The 12,762-nt window shown below is 38.9% G+C and overlaps 1 protein-coding gene across 2 annotated transcripts in view; it reads left to right on the top strand.

Annotated features, from left to right (window-relative positions):
* The first annotated feature begins 1,915 nt into the window (after positions 1–1,915).
* The window catches only part of AP3S2 (adaptor related protein complex 3 subunit sigma 2), a 35,912-nt gene continuing 25,065 nt past the window's right edge, over positions 1,916–12,762 (top strand). For both annotated transcript variants that reach the window (XM_019719248.3, XM_019719249.3), the window contains exons 1-3: positions 1,916–2,072; positions 5,714–5,805; positions 6,218–6,329. In XM_019719248.3, coding sequence (XP_019574807.1) covers positions 2,004–2,072; positions 5,714–5,805; positions 6,218–6,329 — 273 coding nt within the window. In that variant the 5' untranslated portion in view covers positions 1,916–2,003. The remainder of the gene's footprint in view (positions 2,073–5,713; positions 5,806–6,217; positions 6,330–12,762) is intronic.

Here is a 12,762-nt window from a genome sequence, read left to right as displayed (position 1 = left end):
CAATACCATATATTTGACCCCCTTTACCCTCATCTACCACCCCGCTCCACCCATCCATTATATTTCAATGTCTCCCTATGATGTCATAGTAGGTTTTATTAGTTGGTAGAGCTAGGTCCCCCTCATTCTTCTGTTTTAGAATTTTGTTTGGTATTCCTTCTCAATCAACATTTAGAACACTTTGTCAAGTTTCAGTACATATTTACTGCCTTTAGATTTTTTAAAATTAAAAAACTCTGGCTACAAGAGTAATAACATTTTTTTCTCTAAATATTAATCTTTATCAAGGTGCCAAATACACTAGCCAAGAACAATCACAGGTACACACCCCATAAAATAAGATAATCCCTAATATCCAGCATTCCATTGAAAGGGAATCCAGTAATCTTATTCAAAAACCTTTCCGAATTTTCCTGAAAATACAAAGCAAGTTATGTAAGGCATAGAGCCTCACATATTTCTGAGAGTGATAAATATTTCCTTGGTTAGAGGAAGGGGCAATCCACTGGGTGAAAGATGTTATTGCAAGGTAAATTAGGATTTTACATAGTAAGGTATGGAAAATTACTCTAAATTCTCAAGCAGAGGGAGTAATACATATTTATTTTAGAAAACTAAAAAAAAAAGAAAAAAAATATAATTCCACCATCGTTTTTTAAATCACGGAGGTAGTTACATGCCAGATACTGCCCCAAGTGCTTGTAACTCCTTTTGTGTTTATAACAACTGCCTAAACACATTGATTTTTTTCAAGTAGAAAAACCCCCGTTTTACAGTAAGTGAAACTGATATTATGCCAGTTTTGCAGATGAAAACACTTGCCCAGGGTGCACAGTTGGTCAACAGAGCCAGGGTTCTAATCTGGGCAATGTGGTTCCAGGTACCTATGCTGAATGTTATGAAGCTGCCGTTCCATCAGACACAATTATTCATATTTTGGTGTATCTACTTCCAAGTTTTACAAAGTGGGGTATCCCTGTACGTACTTTGTGTAATCTTTTCACTTACGGATGTCATGATCATTTCCCTATACCATACATCTTTTACATGATTTTTAATTACTAATTTTTCTCAGATGCATGTGGATCAGTGCATTTAACAATTTCTCATTTTGGAATAATTAGTTTGCTTCCCATTTCCCTCTGTAATCACACTGCTGAGATGTGCGTTCTCACACTTAAATCTTTTCACATATCCATAATCATTGTATTACATATTCTACAACTGGAAATGCAGGGTTTAATGTTCTATATATTTTAAAGGCTTTTGACACATGTTGCCAGTCATCTGAATACGTGATTCCAATTTCCAGTTCTATCTGCAATATTGGGAGATGTGCCTCAATCCCCCCCAATGAATCATTTAAAAAACAACAACCCAAAAACGTTACCTTTTAAATGAAATTGCATTAAAGATCCCTTAATTCCACCATTCTGTATCTACCATGGATAGAATGCCAAAAAATAAAAATGACCTTAATGTGTCCCAACCGGGGAATGGCTAAATTAGCTGGCATCTCACACTATGGGACGTCCTGCAAGTGTTAAGAGTAAGACTGGACTGTGTGTTTTCGCGCAAACGGTGCGAAAGTGAGGCTCCTGCGGGAACATTTGTGTATCTTTTTTGGATCTGCTTTTCCGACGTGCTCAGATTTGCGCCGAGCCCGGGATTCTGCGACAAGGGGTCCAGTCTGGGTGGACACAGATCCGGGCTCGCGCGCGTCTTGGCCAGGCACTGACTGACCAACCGACGCTGGCCGAGGTGACAACCCTCCCCAGCCTGGGTGTCCGCACCAGCCTCCCTCTGGCGAGCCCGCCGTCCATCCTGGAACCTTCACCGCGGACTGCGGGGAAGCCGGACTCTTCACCTTCGGGCCTCTGGGCGCCAGGACAAGTTTCCGCCGGCTACTTTTCAGCAGCGCACCAACCGGAAGTGTCCGTGTTGTGGCGGAAGTTGACGCTTTCTGGAAGCTCCCGGTGTTAAGAGAAGCGCGGCAGGCAAAGATGATTCAGGCGATTATGGTTTTCAACAACCACGGGAAGCCGCGTCTGGTCCGCTTCTACCAGCGTTTCGTGAGTGCGGCCCACTTTCATCACGTCCCTGCAGGGCCCCCACGTCCCCTTCCCTCTCGTAGGCCCCGACGCGCGCAGCCTGCTGACCAGCTCGGGCTCCGGCATCGAGCATGACCCTCGTACTCCTTAATGACCGTTTCCGGACCGAGGCCAGTGTGGCCTTTTGCCCCAAGCCCCCTGCTCTCCTTGACCTCTTCCTGGACCCTCGGCATTCCTGTATTATTTTTTGACACCACTTCTTGGGTCTCAGGGCACTATAAGTGACGGGATGGGGGTGCTCACTGAGAATGGTCGAAGTCACTTCAATCTTGTGGGTTGTTAAACTGAGTTTCACGAGGAGGAAGAAATAATGCAGCTTCTTAAAGTTTTTGCTTTAGCCAGGGGGTCTGGATAAGCGCTTTCTAGGAATAATTTCGCTTCAGTGTTGGCTGGGTTTGCTCAGGGACTGGATACTCTTCACTCCGTAAAATTGGAAAAAGTTTAAAAGTGGGAAATGATGAGAAATTATAATTCATGCTGCCGCATGAGGGCTCAGTAAATGATAGTATTAACTTGAATTTTACAAAAACGTTTCTCTGGAAACACAAACATCATTTCCCTCCTATGTGTTCCCCTCTCTCCCCGCCCCTTCTTATGTCTTGATGACTTGGTGATTTGGTAACGTTTAACAACATTACATACATAATGAGTAGATTGGTGAAACTGAAGGGGGGAAAGAGAAAATGTTCAAGCATCAACTCCACCTTTTTTACCTTTTGTGTCTGTTGACAAGTTAACAAACCTCTTTCAGACTTTATTTCCTCTTCTGTCAAGTAGAAATGAAAAAAATATTTTTAATTGGATATTTTTGAGCTAGACTACATTTTATTAAATAATTATATCGAGGCGAAGATATTAACATTCGCTATAACTACTCAATTTATATTTGTATTTTTATGTGTGTGAAATCTTCCCTCCGTTTTTTAAAAAAGTGTTATTGACTGTGCTATTCAGTGGTTATGAGTAGGTTCACAAAGTTATGCGACCATCACCACAATCAATTTTAGAACATTTTCATTACCCCAGAAGAAACCCCTACCCATTAGCAATTATTCTGAATTTCCCCCTCAATTCCCCTAGCCCTAGGCAACCACTAATCTACTTTCTGTCGCTCTAAATTCACCTATTCTGGACATTTCATATAAATGTCATCAAACAATACATGGTCTTTATGACTTTTTTCCCTTAGTACAGTATATTTTTTAATGTTCATCCATGTTGTAGTGTGTATCAGTTCTTCATTACTTTTTATTGCCGGATTATATTCCATTATATGGACATTCCACATTTTGATTGTACGTTCACCAGTTGATGTTTCCTGTGGCTCTTGTGAATAATGTTGCTATGGACGTTCATGTGCTACAAGTTTTTGTGTGGACATGTTGTGGGGACAGAGGAGTGCAGTTTCCAGGCGCTCGGCCTCACGTGGAAAGGTGCTGGCTCAGATAGTAAATGGCCATCAGCTGTAACCAATGAGCCACTGGCCACTAATAACTGCTGTGGCTACGCTAGCAGCAGATGGGGGGCTAGCAAGAAGATGGTGGCTGAGCTAGTGAGCATGGATTGCAGTTAGCAAGTGAGGTTGGTTGGCAGAGAGGAGTGGATGGCAAGTGGCGGATAGTATGGTTCCTGCTGCCTGTATCTCCAACCCAACCGCCAGTGAGACTATAGTGGTGTGACTCCCCTACCTATGGCTCCGTGGGTGTTCCTGTTTGGCCTCACCAAGTCCTGTGTTCTTATGTGAGGAGCGGGACTAGAGACCCCGCATGACACCCTGCATGACACGTGTTTTCATTTCTCTTGGTTATATGCCTAGGAATAGAATTGCTGGGTCATACGGTAACTTTATGGTGAACTGCCAAGCTGTTTTTCAAAGTGGCTGTACCATTTTATATTCCCATCAGCAATGTATAAGAGTTCCAATTTCTCCAGCTCCCTGTCAACGTTTGTTACTATCTTTTTGATTAAAGACGTTTTACTGGGTATAAAGTGGATTCTTATTGTGATTTTAATTTCCATTTCCCTAATGACTAATGATGTTGAGCATCTTTTCATGTCCTTATTGACCATTTGTATATTGTCTGTGAAGAACATAGGATTTTTATAAGAGCCAGATTAGCTCATGAGTGAAGATTACCTTGAAAACTGTTGAATACTGAAAGATATGAGGGATTATGAAAACAGTTGAGGCGTGTCTGCAGTTGCTAGATTACCTTTTTGTTGAATTAGAAATTAGGTAGCCTCATACCCCTTCTCCCCTGACTGTGGCCACTTCCCCCTGGAGTCAGATAGATGTTTCTGTCAGTTTTAAAAAGTGCTGATGCTTAGTATGTTTCGTATTTCCAAGGACACGGAGTTAATCCTTTAACTCCTGGCATCTGTGAGCTCCATGACTTCTTTACATGGAAACCAGGAAAGTAGTGATTGATTAGCTCACACTTGCAGTGGCCAGTGCTGAGCAAGTGTTCATTTATCTGTTCAGTAAATACTGAGAGCCACTGTGTATCCATGGTGAGTCAAAGTTACAAAAAATGATTTCTCCACAATGACATTTTCCCTTTATTTCTTTTAAATAACTGTTTCCAACCTACATTCAATGTTGTAGAAAGAAAGCGATTAACATCTCTTGAATTGATTTTCTGACTCTCCGGGCAAGTCCATTCTGAAGGTTTTCTTAAGCTTTGCTACTCAAAGTGTGGTCCCCAGACTAGCAGCATTGGTGTCACCTAGAAGCTTGTTGGAAACGGTCTCAGGACTTATCCCAGATCTGCTAAATCAGAATCTGCATTTTAATACATTCCCAGATGACTTACTGCACGTTGTGGTTTGAAAGCGCTGTTCTAGGGCTTTTCATTACTGCTGTAATGACTCGTTCTTGCTCCCATCATCCTTTCTTTTAAACCATACTTACTATGAACCTCACATGTATAAATACAAATCGAAGGTGAGTTATCAAGAAATTCCATCACAGTTGCACTTGCTCATAATGCAGTAAGTGAAAAAAGTATTTATAGCTCTGCAGTTGTTCAAAATTCTTACTGTAAATAGAACTGTTTCTGTCTTTCTCAGTAATAACTTTGTTGGTGAGTAACACAGCATCTTATATGTAATACCTATATTACCAGTAGAAAAGATGGCAAATTCAGTTTTTTAAAACATGTACATGATTACATCTTGACCTTAAAGTATTAGACCTATTGACATTGTTATTTACCCTGTTATAGATGTCTTGTAGGGGAAGACAAAATATTTCAGGACCAGGCCTTTTAGTAGTTCTTTGACCTTGCACGATAGTTTATCAGCTCTCCTTTCCTTGGTTATTAACTATAAAGAAATCTTAGCTTATCTATGAGGACTGTAATGGTTAGTGACTAGATAGCTAGGTAAATGCACTCTGTCTTAATTCCTGTAATGGGCTTGTCCATTTTTCCATAGGTTCCCCTTTTATTTTTTATCTAATTGTTTTTATCTTTTCTGGAAGCCGATAACCAAATAATCAGATCTTTCCCAGCTTGGAAGCACTTCTCTCCCTGTCCCTCTCCATCAATGAGATGTGTTTTCAGACATCCCCACTGAATTCCTTCATTTCTTTTATTCCGTAGCCAGAAGAAATTCAACAGCAGATTGTTCGAGAGACCTTCCATCTCGTTCTCAAGAGGGATGACAACATCTGTAACTTCTTGGAAAGTGGAAGGTAAATAGTCAGATTTAGTTTTCTCCCCGTTATCTCCTCTTTTGGGTGGCTTTTATCATTACTGCTTCTTCAGGGAGTACTCCAGTGTCGGGGGGGTCCCCGATGCACCCTGAACTGATCTTAGCCTGATCGGCTGAGAGAGAGACCCAGTTGTGTTTGGAAGGTATTGAATGGTTGTGCTTCAGCTATGACTGGCTTAGATGTTTGGTTCCTGGGAGGGTGGGCAGAAGAAACGGTCAGGAAAAGTGGCTTTGGGCACCACTGCCAACCTTGGTTGCGTTCACCTGGTAGAAATGGCCTATTGTTTGGCCTGTCTTCCTCTTTTCTGCTGACTCCATTCTCATTCCTTGGGACAAGGTTTCTCTTTGGTTTTTTAAAGATGTGAACGTTTACGTGTTTCCCATTTCCGCAGTTTGATTGGTGGCTCTGACTACAAACTGATTTATCGGCACTATGCTACCCTCTACTTTGTATTTTGTGTGGATTCGTCGGAGAGTGAACTTGGGATCTTGGACCTCATCCAGGTATGTGTCGTCAGCTAGTGATGGCAGCCACCTTAGAGTTCACACTGGATTTTTTTTTTTTTTTTTTTTTAGATTTTATTGGGGAAGGGGAACAGGACTTTATTGGGGAACAGTGTGTACTTCCAGGCCTTTTTTCCAAGTCAAGTTGTTGTCCTTTCAGTCTTAGTTGTGGAGGGCGCAGCTCAGCTCCAGGTCCAGTTGCCATTGATAGCTGCAGGGGGCACAGCCCACCATCCCTTGCGGGACTCAAGGAGTTGAGCTGGCAACCTTGTGGTTGAGAGCCCACTGGCCCGTGTGGGAATCGAACCGGCAGCCTTCGGAGTTAGGAGCACAGAGCTCCAACCGCCTGAGCCACCCAGGCCGGCCCCTACACTGGATTTTTGAGTAACCACCCTGTAGAACCTTTTGTCAATCTTTCTGGATAACTGGTAAAAGTTGCCAGATGTCCACCAGATGGTGCTGTGAGAAAGCTCCTTAGCAACCCTTAAAAACTCTTAGAGCTTCTGGATTCATTGGTTTCTACTCAGCCCTCTCACTGCCCTTGGTTTTCATACACGATTCTGACACCAATTCCAATGTATGTGTGTTTTTTAGCCCCGTCACCAAGCAGCTAACTCAGTTCTCCATGGACACTGACCGGGTGTCCCATAAATTTAACTCAATTCTGACACTATCTGGAGATAGATACCATGTAAGACCAGGTTGTCTGTCCCCTGTATTTCTGACTGACTGGCTGTAGAACAGAGGTTCACATGACTCCCTCCTCAGTTTTGCTTAGTTTGCTAAAGTAGCTCACAGAACTCTCTAGAGAAACATTTTACTTACTAGATTACCAGCTTATTATGAAAGGGTATAACATAAGAGCAGCCAGATGGAAGAGATATATAGAACAGCGTTTGGGGAAAGGGCACGGAGCTGGGGTGCCCTCCCCAGGCACACCATTCTCCCAGAATTTCCTGCTGTGCAGCAACCTGCAGCTCTCCGGATCCCTGTCTTTTTGCATTTGTATGGAGGCTTCATTACCTAGGCATGATTAATCCAACCATTGGCCACTGGTGGTTGATTCAGTCTCCCACTCTCTACTCGTGGTTGGTTCCCTTGGCAATCAACCCCCATCCTTTGGTGCTTTCCAGAAGTCACCTTAGTAACATAAACAAAAGACACCTGTATCACTGAGGAAATTCCAAGGGTTTTGGGAAGTCTGTACCAGAAATGGGATGAATACCAAATATTTCTTATAAATTACAATATCGCATCATGTTTTGAAATTTTTTTAACTGTCAAACCAAATGCTACTTAAAAATTCATACTTTTTTTTTGTATATATTTCTATATGTTTCTTACAATTCTAGCCTAAAACAAAGAAGGTTGATGCTTTAGTTAGTCTGTGCAATCTTGACATAGTAAAACATGATTTTTGTTAGTCTTTTTGAAAATTAGAAATGGCTTACAGATTCTTTTCATTACCTTTGTGGTAACTGAGATGTGTAGGAACCCTAGCTTAGAACCATTAATTTAGTACAATTCTATCATTTTATGCATGTAATCTAGGTGGGCTTCTTTGAAGTGATTTGAGTAAAGTCACGTAAGTAGAAAGCACTGAAATAGAAGCTTGCATTAAAACCTAATTAACAACGTCAACTGTAATTGGGGGAAAAAAATCAAAAAACAATTTAAAAAAATAAATTTTAAAAAACCTAATTAACAACTATAGAAAAGAAAACTCTAGCTATAAAATATAAACTTTACATGCTTACATACTATTAATATATTTTATTATGTTAAGATAAAATTTAAAAAGCTAAATTTAATATACTTAGGGACAAATAAATGGAAATCTTGAATGTGTATTTTCATTTTAAATACACCAGACTCTTTTCTAAGAAGTGACGTTCTTCTTAGACATGGCAACTTTTAATTAAATTTTATTTATTTAAACCTATTCACATTTAGAAAATTATTTAAGCTGATTAAAAATTTCATACATCGTATTCACTTATACATAAAAGTATAAATAAATAATGAAAACATCTAAAAAAAAAAGGCTCCCCTCTAAGATAATTTTAAATGCTTTCTTAATACCTGAGTCAAATTGGACATTAAAAGTCAGCGTAGCATAATAGGAAGAACTCAAGATGAAGAATTGGAAAATCTGGGTTTGAGCAGTGTACCGACCATCTGTAAGTATAGAAATATTAGGTTGTAGATTTCAACTGTGGCAATGTCCTTTATAGTATTGTAAATTATAGAATGTTATAGAAATGTGCATATAATAAGTGTATTAGAAAATGAAGGAAATACAGTGACAATATATATTTGAAATGGAGATGTAGTTATTAGAGGAAATGCATTTCAGACAAGACAGAAAAAAATGTAAGTTCATAACATAATGGACATTTATTAAATATTTAGTGTGCATTGGGTTTGGAAAGCTTGATAAGTAAATGGTGAAAATAATGGGAACTAAGAGGCTTGATCTTTGAAACGACAATAAAATCAGTAGTTGGCCTAATATAAAGAACATAAAAATCAGAAATAGAAAACATCAAAATGTTTTTAGAGGATCATATTTGTAGTTACATTACCAATATATTTGAAATAGCTGTCTACAAAAAAATATCCAAATTAGGTGAAAGAAAAAGCACTTAATCCAATATCAGGAGGAAATAAGGTTAAAAAAAAACTGATTCCCTTTAGACTCAGTAAAAACTTTTTTAATGTTGAAGTACAATAAAACCTCTATATTATAAAACTTATTTTTAAAACTCAATAAAAACTCTGCTACTTGAGTGTATTTTACAGAGTAAATTGATTGTGATCCAAAAGCCTCTCAAAAAGAAAATGTTAACTCAAATATTGCATATTAGTATTGATACAGAATCACTAAATAAAACCTTAGCCAATAATCAATTGGACCAAGGAGTCATGAGACCTGGCTCTTGTTTCTGACTCTCCCAATGTGGCCTTAAACAAATCTTTTAAGCTTTGTTGGCCTTAGGGTTTTTGTTTTATATTCTGATTCTTCTGAGTGTGTGTTTGTTTCAATTAACAAGTAGATGTTATTTTCTAGCTCTAAAATTTTTCCTCCCTCAGGAGTACTACATACTATAAGATTTCTTCATTGGGTGCAAATAGTCTTTATCCCAAGGATACAAGTCAGTTTAACAAGGAAAATTTCCCAGCATCTTTTACAGCACTAAGAAAAATAGTGGAAACAATTATAATTGTGTCAGTAGATGCTGAGAGAAATGAACATCTAAATTATGTTCCTGAAATACTCTTAAAATTGGAATAGGAAGCATTTTTATTTGATTATTTGGTGCATGTTTATTTAACGTAAACTATTTATTGAAGAAATAATACATTTATGTAGTTCAGAATTCAAAAGGCACACCAAGAGTATACAGTGAAAAATATCTTCTCTCCCCCAGTCACCTACGTAGTTTATTTCCCTAGAAGCAGCCAATTTTAGTTTTGAAACCAAGAGCCAGTGTTATCTCAGGGGAGAAATCTACAGGCATTCATGTAAACAATATGTCTCTTACTAGTTGCTCCAATTTGAACAAGCGTAATGAGTGACGATAAAAAAAAAAAGGAAGAAGTAACATAGTAAAGGAAGAGAGGGATAAGTTATCACTAAGATGGCCTGATTATGTACCTAGAAAACCTCAAAAAAAAAAACACACCAAAAAAGTATAACAAGTAATGAATGGTATGAGCAAAATAGCAGAATATGAGATATTCATCAAAATTGAATTTTCTATTTCTGTGAAAACAGCTAGAAAACTTGTAATTGAAGATATTTCACTTATAGTAGTGACAAAGGATATTTAGTGTTTGGAAATTAGCTTAGTATGGACTACTTGACACTGATCCCAATAAAACTGTAAAATCATAAAGGAAAAACGTAAAGGAATACTTGAACTAAATGGAGCTATAAGCCTTCCCCTTGTTGGAAAAAGTGAAAATGACAGTAGTAATCAGTAGTTTCAGTGGGAAACCAGTATAGTTCCATCAGGAGATCTTACAGAACTTGGTAAAGGGAAAATTTGTCAGGAAAAATAAATGGGCAAGAAATACAAAGTGTGTTTTGAGGGGAAAATGGCAGTAATGGGGATTGGCTTTACTAGCCTTAAGAATATATGTTTGCAGATGAAATTATCTACCTATAAAATCCAAAACAATCAACTGGAAAACAAGTAGAACTAATAATAAGAGTTTAGTAAGGGGACTGGATACAAGTTTAACATGTAAAAATTAGTAGCTTTCCTTTAGCAATAATAAGTTAGGAAATACGTTTAAAAGGGAATAGCAAAATAATAGCAAAAAGGTCCATAAGATACCGAGGAATAAATGTAAAAAATGTACAAGACCTGTATAAAGAAAACTTTAAAACTATTGAAAATATGAAAAAAGAGCAAAATAAATAAAACGCCCTTTGTGAGTTGAGAAAACTCATTAAAATGTCAGTACTTTAGATTATAAATTACTGGAAATCTTAACAGAATTCCAGTAAGATTATTGTTTTATAATTCTTTTGTGTGAAACATATTGTATGTACACAGAAATATGCAAAACATGCCTATACAATTTAAAGAACGCCAATAAAATAAAACTATCCCTCAGATTAAGAAACAGTACATTGCTAGTCCCTTAAAGCCCCTGTATACCCCTCATTCACTGCATCTGTCCTCAGACTTTTGAGTTCATCATTCCTTTGCTTCTCCACCTGACATATATTCCCTAAATATTTTACTTAGTTTGGAAAAACTGAGTGACAAGCACAAACTTCGCTGTGTAACGAAAGGGTAATTTGCCACTTTTAGGGGAAGGTGGGTCACGATCTAGCTTCAGTATCCCTGAGAGTTTACAAGAGCCCCTGCTGGGGAAGTCTGAGGGCAAGATCATGTGCGTGAACCCCGAGAAACTTAGAATGATTTGATATTTATTTAAAAAATGATATTTTTCCCCCCAGCTTCATTGAGATATAGTAATTGACAAAAAACACTGTGCATGTTTAAGGCGTACAGTGTGTTGATTTGATACCGCTTACGTATACCAAAATGATGACCACCATAGCATAGTGTTGGCTACACCTCTTATCATGTCACATAGTTGCCATTTTTGTGTGTGGTAAGAATCTTATTTTTCAGTAAATTAAAGTCCAGCCCCCATGCACGTTAGAATGCCAGCTGTTTGGTGAACGAGGACCTGACATAACAAGAAGTCTGTAAAGTCCCAAACTGGAAAAGTGTGACCTTTTTCTAACTGTACCAGTGAAGACGTGAACCCCACTCCCATTCCTCTGGGGGTGGGGGTTTGTGATCCTGTTACTTCATGCAGAGCATAGGTTCCCAAATACTTCTTCCTGGTGTTCAGAGTCTTGTAACTTTATCAACTGAGCGACATCAAGTTTCAGCTGCACTCTCAATACCCATTAGTTTCCTAAATTTGATATTTGGGTCCGTGTGGTCAAAATTCAGTTGATCCTGTATTTAAGCAGGCTGGGATTTGTCCCCTTCTGTCTTGCCTTGCCGAAGCATTTTCCTGTTTTTCTCTTGTTCAGCATATTTCACAGACCAACTAAATCGCTCCTACCAGAGAGCCCGATGGCACAAAAGAGATCTACCGTTGCTTTTTTAGTTTTCTACATTTAGCTCATTAATAGCTGTAAGGTATTTTTATGTCTGTATTGAGACAGGTAACTATTTTTTTACCCGTAAGGATAGCCATTTATCCCAGCACTATTTATTAACTAGTTCATCTTTTCCTCATGGGCAGCCCCACGCACAAGGTAGTGCCCTCACCCCAAACGCTCCTGAGCAGGGAGGATGGGGGGGCCATCCACAGTAGAGGGAGAGGCAGAAGATTTGGTGGTGCCAGGTGTGGGAGCTGCAGGTATGGAGGCCACTTGGCGACAGCAAACTACCTTGACTTTTTCATAGCCTGCTATGGCTAGCATGATTTGAGGTCTTCCTGGAGCATCTAAAAGTATTAGCGCACAAAATCAACTTTTTACTCCAGTTTCCTCGAACTTCAAAACTCGAAGAGTCCGTGCTGTGTCCCTGTGCTTCACTGGGTTTCTCAACAGTGGCTTTTCACTGCAGCTTGTCTGAAACTCAGTCTGCAGAATTTAAGACAATGGCAGTTTTTATCACGATTTGCCTTTGAACTTGGTCTGTTAAAGTTCACAATAAGTGGAAAATGATTTTCAGAGAATTCATTTTTGTTCAGAATTGCACAGAATTCTAGAGCCAGCATTGTTCATCATTAAGGCAAAAGCCCATCTTGCTTTTTGGAAAGTAGATACTATATTTAAGAGACAAATAATAATACATTTTGCTCTACCTTTGTCTTCATTTGCAGCAGGTTTGGTGTGAATTTTAACCCTTGAACAAATTTCCAAAACTGGTTTATGTCTTTGACGGTAATG

The sequence above is a fragment of the Rhinolophus sinicus genome, chromosome 13 (genome assembly GCF_057876585.1).
Source record: "Rhinolophus sinicus isolate RSI-liver-muscle chromosome 13, RSI-T2T, whole genome shotgun sequence".
Classification (NCBI taxonomy): domain Eukaryota; kingdom Metazoa; phylum Chordata; class Mammalia; order Chiroptera; family Rhinolophidae; genus Rhinolophus; species Rhinolophus sinicus.
The sequence above is the reverse complement of the archived record's forward strand: the minus strand, read 5'-3'. Positions and strand labels throughout refer to the sequence as shown.